The 16,945-nt window shown below is 43.8% G+C and overlaps 1 protein-coding gene across 2 annotated transcripts in view; it reads right to left on the bottom strand.

Moving 5' to 3' along the window:
- DZANK1 (double zinc ribbon and ankyrin repeat domains 1) overlaps positions 1-16,945 on the bottom strand; it is a 304,940-nt gene that overhangs the window by 88,816 nt on the left and 199,179 nt on the right. For both annotated transcript variants that reach the window (XM_029594465.1, XM_029594464.1), the window contains one exon: positions 11,386-11,489. In XM_029594465.1, coding sequence (XP_029450325.1) covers positions 11,386-11,489 — 104 coding nt within the window. The remainder of the gene's footprint in view (positions 1-11,385; positions 11,490-16,945) is intronic.

The following is a 16,945-nucleotide window of genomic DNA, read 5'->3' as shown; positions in this document are numbered from 1 at the left end:
AACTCTAGGCTTGTTTTATTAAAGGGACAAAGAGTTGGGTGGATTTTTGATGGAATGCGGAGTGCGCATATAAAATGCAAGTGCACTCCCATAATTCAAGATATGTAAAGTCGAGCACTCAAGTGAGTGTACAGACCTGGAAGAGTATGGACAGAGTTAGATGAAATCAGTTGCCTTCTGAGGAAGGAATGTAGGTGAGTGTGGAGAAAGACCATGTCATGGAATAATGTTGGGTAGGGTGAGTTGCCATGAAAGGTCGTAACTCACCGATTCTGCGAATAAATAGTATAATTACAAGGAACAATGAGGTTCCTTGTTAAGTAATTTAGTTCGCAGGAATGTAGTGTAAGCATGACAGTGTAATGCTATACCATGATCTGTGGCCATAGAAGAAGCTGAAGCTGAGATAAGCTTGTTACAATCAACTCACCAAGGGTGGAACTATTAAGGGGCATCCCTTATATATATATTTTTATTTTTTTTTGAAATATAGGAAAAAATAGCACTAAAGTGAATGCGAGTTCACGAGGTGCTATAATAGCATAATAGGTGCAATGTGGACACAAAGGGATTAAATTCTTTGGTGTATAGCACATAGTAAACTCTTCCATTAAGAATTCGTTATTGAAGGCTGCTGTGAAGCTACGAGGACTTGACAGACGGCAGCAGAGGGATGGAAAGTCAACTTGCTGCCGGCTAAATAGTCCATGATTGTCATGGAGCTTTTGTCCTGGTGTAGCTTCATGAGAGTCTTGCTATGAGCAGCATTTGAGAGTATGCATATAGCAGACCTATGTTTCAGGAATAGGTGAAGGCAACCATGGAAGGTTCTCTTCGGTCCCTGTGTTGGGAGCAGAAGCGTCCATTCTGCAATTTAGGATGGACGTAAGAACCGATGGTCAGTTGAAGGTATCGGTGTAGAATTCTTCTTGCAACAGAGGGATCCAAGGATCACTTGTTGCACTGGAAATGTTGGCTGAGTCGGTTGTCCAGTGCAGTCACTGTGCGTGCCAGAAAGTGGTATGCAGCACAATGGAGCACCATATGGTGTAGGCTCAAATTTATGTAGTCTTCTGGTGAAGCCGAGAAGAGCTCAAGCTGCGTTGTGCGTTCACTCATTGGAATGTAACGTGGTGGTCTACGAGAATGAAGACCATCCTGCTGGAGAGGCTTTCCATGGATGTATAGAGGACATCCTGAGTCTTCCGAAAACACCAGGAAGAAAAAATGACAGGTCATTCCGGGTAATATCTAAGTTCCTTGAGTGATTGTCCTTCGACTGTGGATAGCTCGTGAGATTGGACAGTGTGAGTGCACAATTATTAGGTATACCCGTTTGGCTACTTGTGAAGCCTAGATCAGATCTCTAAGAGGAGAGATGAGTAGGTGATATCGCATGGGATTTTTGGTAGGTGATTAAAAATCCCAGAGAGTATAGGTGTCGTATAATGAGTTAATGAAGTCAAAGTTCCATGTCTCGACTGGCTGTTATAGGACAGTTGTCCAGATACGAAACCGGAAATGACTCTGAGGAGTAGTGGAGCAGCCACTACTGCCAAGCTCTTTAGGAACAGTAGTGCGTATATGAAATGGACTCATGTTTATGAAAGTCCAGAGAATAAATCCATTCTCATTGAATAGCAGAAGAAGCCTGGTGCCAAAAGATAGCAACGTATACCTTTTAAGTACAAGGAGATGTGAATAGGGCACAGAAGTGCAGAAGAAGTCGGGTCAGACTGTCTTCTTTTTTTTTTACGGTTTCCTACTGAATTTAAGTGAGAAATGGAACTGCTCTCTGGAAGAATTTAGAATGTAGCCGAAGGAGCAGCCTGTGAAGCTGGCTGTGCTCTAGGTGTCCTTACTTGTGTAGTTCCCTTCTGAGGAGCTCTAGCCCCTCAAGTACGGGACACAGGAGAATAATACCTGCATGGTCTGTAAAATTGTTTCCTGACATCCCCTCGTGTTCCCCTACAGGCTTCGGAGGGAACATCTGGGGAAACAGAGGACAATTGATGCAGGGTCTCATGATAGTCTTTTAATTGGGCCACTGCGTCTTGAATCTTGGCCCTGAACAGGTTGTCTCCTGTACAGGGAAGATCCGCAAGTTTATCTTGTACTTCTGGGCATAGGTCTGAAGCTTTAAGCCAGGCCCAGCGTCTAGCACTGATGCCTGCTGCTGAAACTCTAGATGCTGTTTCAAATGAGTCATAAGCAGCTCTGACCTCATGCTTACTGTGGGAAATATAAGCTTTGCCAGCAGGCCAATTTGGGGTTTAAACACTAACTTCCCTGACCTTTGCCTGAATAAAAGCATCACTTGTGCTTAAGTCTCTGCCAAGGAGAGGATACCTGACTTCATGTATTTCTCTGGCTTATAATTAATCCTGTTAGCCTGAAAGAGGGGCTGGGTGTTCCCTAGTCAGAGGCAGGACAAAGTCAGGAGGTATAGATTTCAGCAGCCAATGAGATGATCCGTGCACACCCCCTGAGCCAAAGCCAATAGTGTAGGGACTCGTCTGTTGCTATGGGGAAAGTAGCCAATCATGTAATGACACATCATCTGCCTTTGTATGAATGTACAATAAAAAGAAGAGCCTCGTGAGGGCTCAGCCCTTCTCTCTTCCTGCCTGCCATGAAAGCTGCCTCAAGTGTGTTCTATGCCTCCATATTCAACATCTGGTGAGCCCGACGTGATGATAAACTCCATGCTTATTTCGGCTGGTCAAAGCTTAGACGTACCGATCAACAGATTTGCAATCGTAATATTTTTTTTAAAAAAAAAAGTACTTTTTAGTAATTTTTAAGTATTTTTCAGCAAGTTTGTTCCCCACATTCGTGAGCATGGGCAGTGATTTGACTGTACAGCAGAGGCTACATGCCAGGGAGCTGCAGCAAATCATCAATAATCATTATTTCATCACCAGAAGAAAAGAAATAGCGCAAGTCAGCCTGGGGGACTTAGAAAAATTAATAAGTGAAATAGCTTGCCGTTGCCCTTGGTATTCAATGGAGGCTGGAACTCTAAATACCCAGGACTGGATTTTAATCGGCAATTGTCTTCATATGGCTCCCAGAGCTCCCATAAAGCAAAGATTAATCTGGCAAAAATGTACAGAGGCCATAGAACACATAGGAGAAAAAAGTTCCAAGACAGCAGTTTCAAACCATGTGCTTTTAGAAGCAGGCAGACTCAATCAGAATACCCTTCCCCCATCTTATGCTCAGTCTCCCTCAGAGACAGCAAATTCTTTGTATCAGCTCTCCATACCCACACCCAAGCCCATTCACACCTTCCCCACTTCTTTAGAAAAGCAGTCCTTGAGAACAATTGAGCCACAACCTGGCCTGGGTGGGGCGATTAGCATTGAATTTCAGCAGAAAGAAAACCTTACAGAAAAAGAATTGTTGGAAGGACTTCAAGCCTTCCCCATCACAGAAAAGAACCATGAACAAAGGGGGACAGAAAATGAAATAGAACATCTGGGGACACACACTCACATGGCTCCTGTGGCTTCCTCTGCGTCCACCTCAGAGAAAAGGCCCCAGGAAACTGAAAACACTGAGGTCAGAAAAACTAGCCTTCCTCCATCTTGCCTGCAACCCCCTTCCCCCACCAACCACTCCCTGTACCCCCATTTGCCATTGCCTGAGACAGTCATTGATTCTGCATCATCAATTTGTCCAGGTAAATTACCATCTCAAACCACTGCTCCCGGTAACAATTTATGTGCCGCGGTCAGCATGGGATTTCATCTAGAACATGGAAATCTCACAAGAGAGGAATTATTGAAAGGGATTCAAGCCTCTCCTATTACAAAAGGGATTAAAGAGCTGGGTGTGGCAGCAATAGAGTTGAGTGCAGCCCGGAGCGCCATGAGCAGTGGCTATGCCCCCAGGTCTTCAAAGAAATCAGCATATAAGACCTTGGGCCAAGCAGCTGCACTCCTGCGTTACAAGCAAAGAAAATATCAATATGAAAAAAATGATTTAATTAGACTCCTGCGTTACAAGCAAAGAAAAAATCACTATGAAAAAAATGATTTAATGAGACAGTACAATGACCTGTTACAAACCAGACTACATCTAGTGCTGGAGCAGGCACAGCAAACGTGGAAAAAATGGTTTCTCTTAGTCTTTGAAAGGAGTAGTTTCTCTTTGAATTCAGTTACAAAAAATCTGCATACTTTGAGAGTATTTTCCCCCACAAAGTGAATGCAGAACCTTGTGTTAAAACCGTACTGGAATTTGAACAATTGCTGTGTGAATTTCATGTGAAATGTTCACTTCTTGCAAAATTAATTTGGCTCACATTTAAAATGACTCCATTTCTCTGAGATTTAAGTTTATAGCAATTGTTTGAATTGCTAGCGTACAGAACTTATATTTTTACTGTGATTCTCCCAAAAGTAATTAAAATAGTATCTGTCTGCAAGGAATCAGCAAGTCCTTGCCAAGCCATTGTCTGTGGTTGATGTTATCTAAATTGTTAAACAATGCTATCTTTAAGTTCCTATTGACTGAAGGATTAATTCCTTGGGTGCAGTTCTTTTCTTTTGAGAAACACTGCTCCTCCCCCCCTTTACTGTCTTTCTGTTAACTCTTGCTTGCCACTCATGGGGGAGGGAGGGAGAACTTTTGAAAAGAAAAAAAAAAAAACAACTGGACTTAGTACTGCAGTTTCTCTCTCTAGTTTCTATATGCTATAACTCAGTACTGCAGTTTCTCTCTCTAGTTTCTATATGTTATTTAATCTTTTAATACTTTCAAACTTCCTTAATACTGAACTGAGATTACTGAACAGTGTGTTTAATTTCCTATTCTAATAATTATATGAAGAAATTCTATTCTGATATTCCACATTGAAAGTAAGCTCAGAGTATTATTGATTGCAACCTGGAACAATAGTTGCAATCTATAAAGTAATGATGGGGTCTCCACTAGGAGGCGCTATGTTATTCTACAAGTTATATTATATTATTGTTTTAATAATTCTGTTGTCAAATAGTTTTTATTTTTCAGGCCTACAGACCTTTTGTATTAAAGAAACTTCAGTTTTATTTTCTTTTTCACAAATTTTTACAGAATTCTGAACCTTAAAATTTTTACTGATAGAGGTTGCTACATCTAAAGCAATCCCGCCCAAACCTTTTCTTGCAAATCCAAATTGATTTTATTAAATTGAATAATAGAATTGATTTCTCCAAAGTTAAAAAAGTAAGAATTTTACTTTAATCCTTACCTTAGTAATTTTTTGCAGTATGCCAGTTTTTAATATTTTCCAGACTGACACTGCCATGAGAGATGTGAAGATGAACAGTTTGCAGTTTATTTTAACATTTTCAAACATTTTTCTAACACCTTTTGACTTTTGATTTTTGATCCTTGATCTATTTTTGTTTTTGATACTTTTTGATACTGCAAATGACTTTTCCTTTAAACGATTAATTTACATTTATTGCTATTTTACTGAATGAAAATTGATCACTGCATAAAAACTTTCTTGATAATGGGGTTACCCTCTGTTCTGAAAACTGATAATGGCTCTATTTACTGCAGCCATTCCTTTGCATGAATTTTGTCAATAATTGAACATTAAATACTTATTTGGCATCCCCTACAACACCACAGGGCAAGCCATTGTGGAGAGAGCCAATCATACCCTTAAGAGCTCTGGACCAAACAAAAAGAAAAAGGAGGGATTGCCCCTGGATTTTCCCCTAAACAGGTTTACTTTAAATCATCTAAACATATCACATATAAGACCACAGCCATGAGTAATCATTATGGGACTAGGGTTAGTCACCCACAGCCATCAGTTTTGTATAGAATATTTAATGTCTGGTACGGTCCCGTTCCCTTAAAATGGGGAACGAGGATATGTTTCTCTGCTTGCTTCCACAGGTCCAATCAAGCCGTGGAAAGATGGAAAGGTGTCCAGGTCTACAGGACCCGATCCCCAACTTCTCCATGAGCCTCCACAGCCCTCAGAAGGACAGAGACCGGACTCCTTGCAAAAAGCAGCACCACATGACCTGGGGACAGATCAAGGCCCTATCCAACCAATCTGCACAACTCTTAGAACAGCAAGGCCTTGAGAAAACTCCAGAGAACTTATTAGCCGCTTTTTCTTGCCTGAATGCCAACTCATTAACAATTGTGTTCTGCATCCTCCTCCTTTGCCTTATTTCTCCAGCTATGGCGATTTCAGAACAAGGACTCTGACAGAACAACATGTACATCCTCGATGCACAGAACTTTTCACACCTGTTGAATCGAACAGACTGTTGGATCTGCACACACATGCTAACCTATGCCCGCGGAGAACGACTGATGCATGCTGTACCATTTAACCTTACAGTATGGACTAATTATCCTTTACAGAGAGGTTTTCATTAACTCTCCAGTTAATAATACCATACTACACATTGGTAGCCGTATTCAAGAGACTGCCGCTCTTTGTTGGGACTATGATACAGGGGATGGGAAAGGGAATTCAGGTGGGAAATATCCATATTGCAACCGAACATTTGTATTAATCACTGAACACTTACATAATTATACCACATATATGTATGCAATTGGCAGATTTCAGGATGTGCAGTGGGAGACCCAAGCAGGTACAGAAAGTATAGAGGGGATGAAGGATTTACCCTTTGTAGTTATATAACCCAAATGATATGAATTACAGAGACTTACACATCCTAGCTAACTGGACGACTGCCCTATTTAATCAGACAGTCCATGCATTAAAACTACTTACAACAAAAGTTTCTCAGATTAGAGAAGTAGCATTACAGAACAGCTATACCTTAGAAACCATTTTAGCCTTAAAGGGTGGTGTTTGTGCATTAATTGGATCTCATTGCTGTGTGTACATATCAGACTATAAAGCAAACCTCACACATACCATAGAGCAGATAGAAACCATGGTTGCTGATGCACCACTTTCAGACAGAATACCTACTTCTCCAAGGGACTGGCTATGGTCCTGGCTCCCTGATATTTCTGGTCTCAAAAGGGTGATTTCTATTATAATGACCATAATTGTCTTAATTATTTGCCTGTGATGCTGTATTCAGTGCATACCCAACCTCATATCCATACTGAAACCTTGCTCTCAGCCCGAATACAAAGATGTCTTGTAAGATGCCTAATAGGGAATCATGAGCCCTGCAGCGTTGGCACACCACGCTGCACCAGCTCTGGGTGATATGGAGATTCAGGAGCTCATCGGCAGCTGGCACACCACGTCGAATCAGCTTTCTTCTCTCCATAATCCCCCTTCCCCTATTTCCAGCCCATACCAAGACATAACAGATTTCAGTAAGGGTCTAAAGCTTTACTGAGCTGCATAAACAAAAACAGAAAGGGTGAGATGTCGGAAATATAAGCTTTGCCAGCAGGCCAATTTGGGGTTTAAACACTAACTTCCCTGACCTTTGCCTGAATAAAAGCATCACTTGTGCTTAAGTCTCTGCCAAGGAGAGGATACCTGACTTCATGTATTTCTCTGGCTTATAATTAATCCTGTTAGCCTGAAAGAGGGGCTGGGTGTTCCCTAGTCAGAGGCAGGACAAAGTCAGGAGGTATAGATTTCAGCAGCCAATGAGATGATCCGTGCACACCCCCTGAGCCAAAGCCAATAGTGTAGGGACTCGTCTGTTGCTATGGGGAAAGTAGCCAATCATGTAATGACACATCATCTGCCTTTGTATGAATGTACAATAAAAAGAAGAGCCTCGTGAGGGCTCAGCCCTTCTCTCTTCCTGCCTGCCATGAAAGCTGCCTCAAGTGTGTTCTATGCCTCCATATTCAACACTTACCTGCTTCTAGTCCTTTCTGTAGGATGGAAGTTAGTGTTCAGCAATTTCTTGCACCTTTTTCCAGATTTCTGTTGTATTGGGTCATATACAATTGATATGCCGCTATTTATGCTATCAACATTCATCCTTGAAAGACTCTGCATCCCAATGCATCCAATGCTTTCTGGTCCTTACCAGGGGGAGCAGAGGAATGTGGACGCAACTGTTTAGCTTTTTTCTGGGCCGACTCTACCACTACAGAGTGGTGGGGCAGTTGAATTTTCTGAAAGCCTGGGGCTTGTTGCACCAGGTACGTCACATCAGTCTTCCTGTTGACTAGTGGTACAGTACCTGGGTGGTCCCAGAGTCGGTGTAAAAGATCCAGAAGTACTTCATGTACTGGTATCGCCATTATTTCCTTTGGAGGATCCACAAATTGCAGAACCTCCAACATTTGGTGGCGAGCGTCTGCCTCTGTAACTAATGGAAAAGGAATAGTTTCAGATAGCTCCTTGATAAAACTGGCAAAGGAGAGGTCTTCTGGAGGAGAATGTCACCTTTCTTCTGGGGGTGAGGGCTCTGAGAGCAATTCCTCGGAAGTGTGTGAAGAGTCATTGGAGGATTCATCTTCCCAAGGATTATAGGGGGTTTCCCCCCTCTCCTGTGGATCTCCTGAGGGAGGAAATACGTCAAAATCAAAAGGTCGGGAAGGCCTCGATGGATGGCAGAATGGCTTCGATAGAGGCTGTACCGGCATTGATGGAACCAGTGTTGGCATCGATGGAATCGGTGCTGGCATCGATAGCATCGAAGCAAATGAGGTACACTTAGGCATCGATATCCCCGATGGTTCCGGTGTAGGTTCCGGCATTGGTGGCTCCCATGAAGGGATCTGGCCAGGAACCGCCTCATCTTCCTCCGAGGAAACTGGTATGGGAATTGGGACCTGCGGAGGCCTCAATGGATGACTCGATGCCGGCGTGTCAGGTGGCATAGGAAGAGTCGATAAGGCACCGATGAGTGTATCCAGGCGCTCAAAAAGCGGTGCGAATATCGAGGGTGCCAATCCAGGTGTTGGTATGGGGGCTGTCACCGGTGGTGAATGGATGTCCCGAAGGGCTTTAAGCACTGCCTCTTGGACTATTATGTCCAATTCCCCCCTTGAGGCTGGCATAGCTAGCACTGTGCCTGGAGTAGGAGGCAGGCTAGGCGTTATTGACTCCTCCACAGGGATTTGTGGAGGCTCAGTATCCGGCACCAATATCGGTGGCGAACGCCTCAGGGACCCGGGTCCAGAGGATGGGGGCTCCTCTCCCCAGGTCTTCTTTGCAGGCGGCTTGATAGCCATCGATGCCGCTGCGGGGTCGGTGCCGGCACCGAACGGAGACTCATGTCGGTGCTTCCTCGATGCTCGGCCCGGTCTTTCTCCAGTGCTGAGGATGATGACGCTGATATCCTTGAAGGGGGTCACTCGCTCCGTGATGCTGCTGGGTAGGCGTTCCCGAGGTCGATGGACCCTTTTTGGTTTGCAGTGCACAAGTTGGGAGATAATGGAGCAGCACCCTTTGAACCAAAGAGCTGCTCCATTTTCTCCAATCGAGCATGACGTCCCTTAGAGGTCATCTGCGCGCAACTTGGGCACTGATGAACGTTGTGCGAGGATCTTAAACACAAAACGCAAATTTCGTGCGGGTCCGTTATGGACATGATCCTCAGACATTTGGGGCATTTCCTAAATCTGGTCACCATTACAAAAATTGGCGCACGTGCGATCTTTGACCATCAGGCATCGAATGAATGCCGCTGGTGTAGAGATTTAGGTTATTTGTTAATGGCTGCTTTAATAAAAATCTACCTCATGTTAACTAGTAATTGGAATAACAAGGCCTGAAAAGAAAATATTCTGCCCAGAGACAGAACAACTGAGGCTGAGAATGGAATGTGAGTGTAGAAATGAATGAAATAAGAAAGGCACCAAGAAAAGTTAAACAAGAAACAAAGTACTAACGGAAGCAGAATGTGTGACGTCTGAGATGCGCATGACTAGCTGACATAAGAGATGAGTGAAGGGAGGGGAATTATTATGAGAGCCATGTTTTTTCAGTCTATAAAAAGGTAATTCAAATTTTGAAACATTGAGTAATTGGCATTGCTCCTAGAACAGTAGATTCTGTAAAACGGGGCTCCTTTTACTTCCGTAAGGAAACACAATCTTGATTTTCCTTATTGTTCCGCTATCTTGATTTGTGTATGCTTGCAATGAAATGAACAAAGCCTGCCAGCTTTTATAACATCTCTAAGCTATTTAATAAAAGCTATGCTTTTGAAACTGAAAGTCTGTCTCATCACTGTCTATCTCTGGGGAGGAAACAAGCAGGGTAAGTTCAGGGTTAACATTTTAAAACGATCCCGTTCAACACCGGGAATCGACCACAAAACACGGGGAATACACTTACCAAGCGCCGGAGGGAATGGATGAGGGTAATTTTATGAAGATATACTTCGAATGTTCCGTGAGGAAAAGTTGTGAGAGTTTCTCACAGAGCTCCTAACCGCGAGGCAACTTGCTGCGCGGAAAAAAAGAGACTGAAGGGGGACCCCTGGTGGCTACATGGTTAGTGGCATGCTGGGCATGCTCAGTGTACCAGTCAAAGTTCTAGAATATATTCACTGCAATAAATAATATTTACCCAGAGATATCTGCCTGGTTCTTTCAGACCAAACTGAAACAGAGATGGCGAGAAGACTGAAAGAGGGTGAGGGTGAGAATTGGAGATTGAAAATGTAAAGACGAAGAGAGAGGACTGAGAAGGCCAATGGGAGTGAGAGACAGAGGTAGGAAAGAGGAGGATGGAGATGTAAGACCAAAGATGGGAGTGGAGAGATGGAGGGGTACAAGATAAGAAAAGACATGGAGAAAAGAAAGATGTAGAGAGATGATGTGGAAAAGAGAATGTGTCAGAGTTAGAGATGGAGAATAGATGAGAGAGAGACTGAAAGGAAAATGAGGATAAGGAATCAGAAGATAAACCAAATGAAAGTAGAACAGAGACAATAAATGGAGATTCTATTCCAAAAAATGCATTTTGTTTCTGCAAGGCATAACTGTGCAGCTTTTGAATGAAATTATTCTGGGGAGTGTAAGAAATCCAATAATGGAGGCAAGTTTGGGCAATGAATGGGCAAGTTTGGGCAATGAATGATTTTGTCTTAAAAAAGAGCATCTACTAACCTATTTTATATTCACTAATGATTCTACTTACATGTATTCCAAAACAAATCAAAGGGTGGGAGATAGAAGGAAGAGGAATCTTTTTTTATATATCAAGACAACAGAAATTTTTGAATAAATGATGAGTACATAAGCATCCATAAATGTATTATTTTTTTTAAAACCTCTAATTGTGAGGGATCTGCTTAGCTGAAGATGATATATGTTTATGGCCTTTGTTGACTTCTTCCCTGACCTTCAATTTTGATGTAAACGCTCCATGCTCTTTTGGAGAAATAAGGAGAGACTAGAGTCATATCTCCATCATGGTTTATAATTTTATGGAAAAAGGTGGTCATGGCTATTTCTTACCTTTCCCATCCGAGGTTCTCCAATTAAAGCTTTGAAATCAGAGTTGTTCTGAGTATAACATCTTAGGTGAGCACAGATGTGGTCCAGTTGTTTTCTCCAGTAACCTATATAAGCAATTTCACAACAAAATAGAAACATGACTAACAGTTTATGACTAATTTTTAGAACCTGGCAAGGACACTAAGATCCTTATTAGAACCATCCCAGTCTCACTGGCCAAAACCTAAATTTACACAGAAACATAGAAATGTCGGCAGAAAACGACCAAATGGTCCATCCAGTCTACCTAGCATATTTATGGTAGCACCTGCCGCGCCATACAAGTCACCCCCATACTTATCAGTTTCCCAAACCGTCAAAATCAGGGCCTTTGTAGGTTGCTGTCTGAGTCCAATTCCCCATTACCTCTTGCCATTGAAGCAGCGAGTAATGTTGAACTGCATCAAAAGTATCAGGTTTATTGGTTAAGGGTAGTAACAGACGCATCAGCAAGTTACCCCCATGCTTATTTGTTTTCCCAGACTGTAAAATTCAATGTCCTTATTGGTTGCTGTCTGAATCTAATTCCCCTTTTCCTCTTTTCCCCCTGCCATTGAAGCAGAGAGCAATGATGGAGTTGCATCAACAGTATGAAGGCTTATTGGTTAAGGGTAGTAACCGCCACACAGCAAGTTACCTCCATGCACTCTTTTCTTCATTCCCATCCTCTAGCCTTTAGAGATCCACAGTGTTTATCCCATGCCCCTTTGAAATCTTTCATGGTTTTTGTCTTCACCACCTCCTCTGGAAGGGCATTCCAGGTATTCACCACCTTCTCTGTGAAGAAATATTTCCTGACAATGGTTCTGAATTATTCTCCCTGGAGTTTCATTTTGTGACCCTTAGTTCTACTGATTTCTTTCCAATGGAAAAGGTTTGTTGTTGATTGTGCATCATTAAAACTTTCAGGTATCTGAAGGTCTGTATCATATCTCCCCTGCACCTTCTCTCCTCCAGGGTACTGCACAGATAAAGGGGCTTGTTTCTGTACATTGGGCCTGACTGATCAAGCCATCACTGTATCCAGATAGTTTTGCACCTGACCTGATTTACTGTTCCATCAGAGTGAAAACTGCAGGCCCTAGTTCTCCCTCATTTTTTCTAGCTTCAAGGACAGTGCTAACAGGACTAGACCCGAGGTAGATTATCATTTCACCCAGCTCAACCTGAACAGGCTGATCCCGTCCTGGTTTTGCCCCTTTGTATGCAAGAGAACATCATCCTATTGGAAACAGGATGCTGGGCTTGATGGGTCCTTGGTCTGACCCAGAATGGCAAATCTTACGATCCTTGTTTTCTTAGGGAAATCAGAAATGCAATGCCATATATACACTGGGACAATACCAGAGCTGGATCAGTTTCTTTGAGTTGATCTAAGTGAAGTGGTAACCCACAAGGGTCCAGTGTATCGTAGGCTAGCTGACATATCCAATAAAGGGCTGTTTGCACTTTCCCAGCATGCATCCTTAAACTGTTTGTGCCTCAAAATCTGGTGCCATGCTCATTTAGCCTCAGGAATATATAAATAAGATAAGCCATTCTCTTCTTGGCAGATGACAAGGGGGGAGGGGGGGGGGGCAAGGGAAGATTCAGGAAGGCAGTCTCTCATTTGCAATTGCCTAACTTTGGTTGTTTTTTCAACATCATCAATCAAACTGGCTTTTTCAACATTACCAATCAAGAAAAACAATGTGATACTTAAATATTATATTGCAGGTACCTTCATGCAGGGCTAACCCTAGTTGATGCATGACCCAGGGTGAACTAAGTATCGCAGCCCCTCGCCCCAACCCTGACCCCAGAAAGGGAGTGATCCCTCTCCAGAATCTTTTTTTTTTGGGGGGTGCCCTTTCCATATCCAAGGTACTGCTCGCCAGACTGTGGTCAGGGACAGCGCTGTTTCTCATCTCTGATTCCAGTGGGTCATAGGGAACAGCGGCAGTGATCCTTTGGTCACATCTGGGCTGCTTCAGATAAGAAAGAGGTAGCAGCAAAAGTTTTTATTTGGACCTGGACCACATTTAGCAGAGGGGATGGGGCTACTGCAGTAGCATGTGGCCCCTCAAAGCCCAGGGTCCTGGCCGGTCACCCCAGTTCATCCCCTCCCAAACGACAACCCTACCTCCATGTTGCACTTTCTATCCATTCCTCCTCCTTTCATTAGTTCCCAACTAAAAAAGAATTACTGCTCATAACTGTGGTCAAAAGAAAACCTGAAGAATTTTATCAGCTAAAGATCATGATATAACATGCTGCAGAAGCAGCAGTGAAATTAAAGACTTACAAAAAAATGTGAAACTGACAGCACTGAAAACTAAAGCTCACAGAACAGGTGCAATATGGGTAGAAAACCACAGTTCCTCTCCATCCAGTGCCAATAATCCTCAAAACTGTTCTAAAAAGTATGAAAAAAAAAATCCTTGGCCTCTCTGCTGAGACTGTCAACAAGGGAATCAATTTATGCCAGATAGGTGCTGAACAGACTACCAGCTCATTTCTCATATGCCACTGAATGCCTTTCATATGACAGTGGACGCAATCACTACCAGCCTGAGGCTACATTACATTGGCCTACAAAAAAAGGAGGCAATTTTTAAAACTATGCGGGTAATTCCAAAGCCCACGGGTACTCATACACAGATTTTGCATCAAATCTCAAAGTACAAGCTTACTTCCCTTTGAATACTGCCTAGGGAAAAAGTATTCGCAGAGATTTCCATCTGCTTTTTCTGCAGAGGCTTTCTCCCTGAAAATGCAGAACTATGTGCCTTGTTGCCTCCTTAGGCAGACCGGATGGGCCATACAGTTTTTTTTTTTGCCATCATATTTCTATATTTCTCTGACCCAACCCCACCTCTGAGCATAAGAGGGAAAGAGTATATACCTTGCTGAACCCCGCATGTACTTTTACCCGTGTTCAGGGTGGGCAGTTTTCAGACAGCTTATTTACCAGGCTAAATAATGTGATGGACATTACATTCACCTAGTGAATACAAGAAGGTGGGCTGTAAGGAAAACCTGGGACACAGAACCAGTATGTAAAAGAAATCAGAATAGGAGGTAGAATCCAACTCTCAGAAGACACAGGGTTTCTCGAGAGGGGGGAACTTCTCAGGCTTTGACCAGGCTCCACTGAAGTGGTTAATGAGGATACAAATGCAAGGCTGACATTGTGGTATTTGTCCCTACAAGTGTTTGACTTTAAAATGCAGCATAGGGCTGGTAAGGACCATAAAAATGCTGATTATTTATCAAGGGAGGCACTAAATAGGGCAGAAACATTAACGTCGAAGACTCTTGTAAAAGGAGAGGAGGTATGTGATGGGCATTATATTCTCCTAGTGAATACAAGAAGGCGGACCGTAAGAAAAACTTGGGAAGGAGATCCAGTATGTAAAATAAATCAGAATAGGAGGTAGACTCCAGCTCCTAGAAGGTGCTGAGGTTCTGGTGGGGGAGGAGCTTCCCAAGCTTTGCTCTATTGAGAGGACAAGAGAACCTGGGCATGGTGGGAGAAGGGTGAGAGCTTGCCTGAAGGAGGGGCAGGGCAGTAACAGAAAGGAGATCTGCTAGAACCAGTTGAAGAGACAGAAGAGATGGTGGTGGAGGTGTTGAGGAGTCCAGCTCAAGAAGATTTTTGAGATCTCCGCCCTCAGAGTGTGGGCTGCCATGTGCAGCAGTTTTTCCTTAAGGGCAGGTCTCCACTGGGTAAAGCATTTGCAGAATAACATGTCGTTATTGGATGAGGAGGCTGTTCAAGCGGAGCGCCTGGAAGCGGCAGTGGCCTATAGTGCGGATGCCCTTTATGTTCTGCTTTGGACCTCCGCCCGCTCTATGGTCTCCGCGGTTTCAGCCCGCCAGCTGCTTTGGTTGCAGAACTGGTCTGCTGATGTCTCCTCAAAGGCCCAGTTAGGTTCCCTGCCTTTTAAGGGCAAGCTGCTCTTCGGAAAGGATTTAGAAGATATGATTCAGTCTTTGGGAGAGAACAAGGTACATCGTCTTCCGGAGGATAAGCCCAGGTCACGAAGCTTTCCTTCGTCTCGGTCTTGTTTTTAGGGAAATCGGAGATTTTGGTCCTCCTGGTTGGCGGGCTCCTCCTCTAGGCAAAAAGCTGACCATCAGCAATCCTGGTCACAATCCTTTTGAGGGCGTCGATTTGGCAGATCTGGGATGCCCCAAGCCGCAGCAGGAATCAAGTCAGCACAATGAGGTGAGGCCAGTCCATTCCTCGGTTCCGGTGGTGGGAGACAGGTTGTCTCTGTTTTATGAGGAGTGGTCTAAGCTGACGTCGGACCAGTGGGTCCTCAGCGTGATAAAACACAGCTACACTTTAGATTTTGCTCGGTGCCCTCGGGACAGCTTTCTTGTTTCCTCATGTTCGTAGAGGGAGGAACCTCAGGCAGTACAGGACACTTTGAGTCGTCTACTAGATCTCGGAGCCATTGTTCCAGTTCTGTCGGCAGAGTGGCAAAGGGGCCTCTGTTCCATCCATTTCGTGGTACCCAAAAAGGAAGGCACGTTCCGGCCCATTCTAGATTTGAAGAGCATCAACAGATGTTTTCAAGTGCTCCATTTTCGCATGGAGATGCTGTGGTCAGTCATTGTGTCAGTACGCAAGGGAGAGTATCAAGCGTCGCTGGATCTCACGGAAGCATATTTGCACATCGGAATCCTGACTGCTCACCATTTTCAGATCTGCACTCTTCCTTTCGGGTTAGCCACGGCGCCAAGGACGTTTACCAAAGTCATGGTGGTAGCGGCAGCGAAGCTCCGGAAGGAAGGCTTGTTGGTCCATCCCTATCTAGATGATTGGCTCATTTGGATGAAATCAGAGTCCCTTGGATGCTCAGCAGTGGACCGGATTCTACAGCTGCTGAGGTCACTTGGTAGGGTGGTCAATTTGGCCAAAAGCCAGTTGATTCCCTTCCAGTCCTTGGAATTCCTAGCAGCCCTGTTTGATACATGTCTCGGCAGGGTTTTTCTCACTGAGGAGTGCCTTATCAAGCTGCAAGGTCAGGTTCGGGACTTTCTAGCTCAGGATTTCCCCAGAATTTTCCACTACCTGAGGATCCTTGGCTCGATGGCCTCTACCTTGGAACTGGTTCCCTGGGCCATTGCTCATATAGAAACATAGAAATGACGGCAGAAGAAGACCAAACGGCCCATCCAGTCTGCCCAGCAAGCTTCACACATTTTTTTCTCATACTTATCTATTTCTCTTAGCTCTTTGGTTCTATTTCCCTTCCACCCCCACCATTAATGTAGAGAGCAGTGAAGTGAAATATCAAGCTTGATTAGTTAGGGGTAGTAGGGGTAGTAACCGCCGCAATAAGCATGCTACACCCATGCTTATTTGTTTTACCCAGACTATGTTATTCAGCCCTTATTGGTTGTTTTTCTTCTCCCCTGCCGTTGAAGCAGGGAGCTATGCTGGATATGCGTGAAGTATCAGTTTTTCTTCTCCCCTGCCGTTGAAGCAGAGAGCTATGCTGGATATGCGTGAAGTATCAGTTTTTCTTCT

The sequence above is a fragment of the Rhinatrema bivittatum genome, chromosome 3 (assembly GCF_901001135.1).
Source record: "Rhinatrema bivittatum chromosome 3, aRhiBiv1.1, whole genome shotgun sequence".
In the NCBI taxonomy this organism is placed as follows: Eukaryota; Metazoa; Chordata; class Amphibia; order Gymnophiona; family Rhinatrematidae; genus Rhinatrema; species Rhinatrema bivittatum.
The sequence above is the reverse complement of the archived record's forward strand: the minus strand, read 5'-3'. Positions and strand labels throughout refer to the sequence as shown.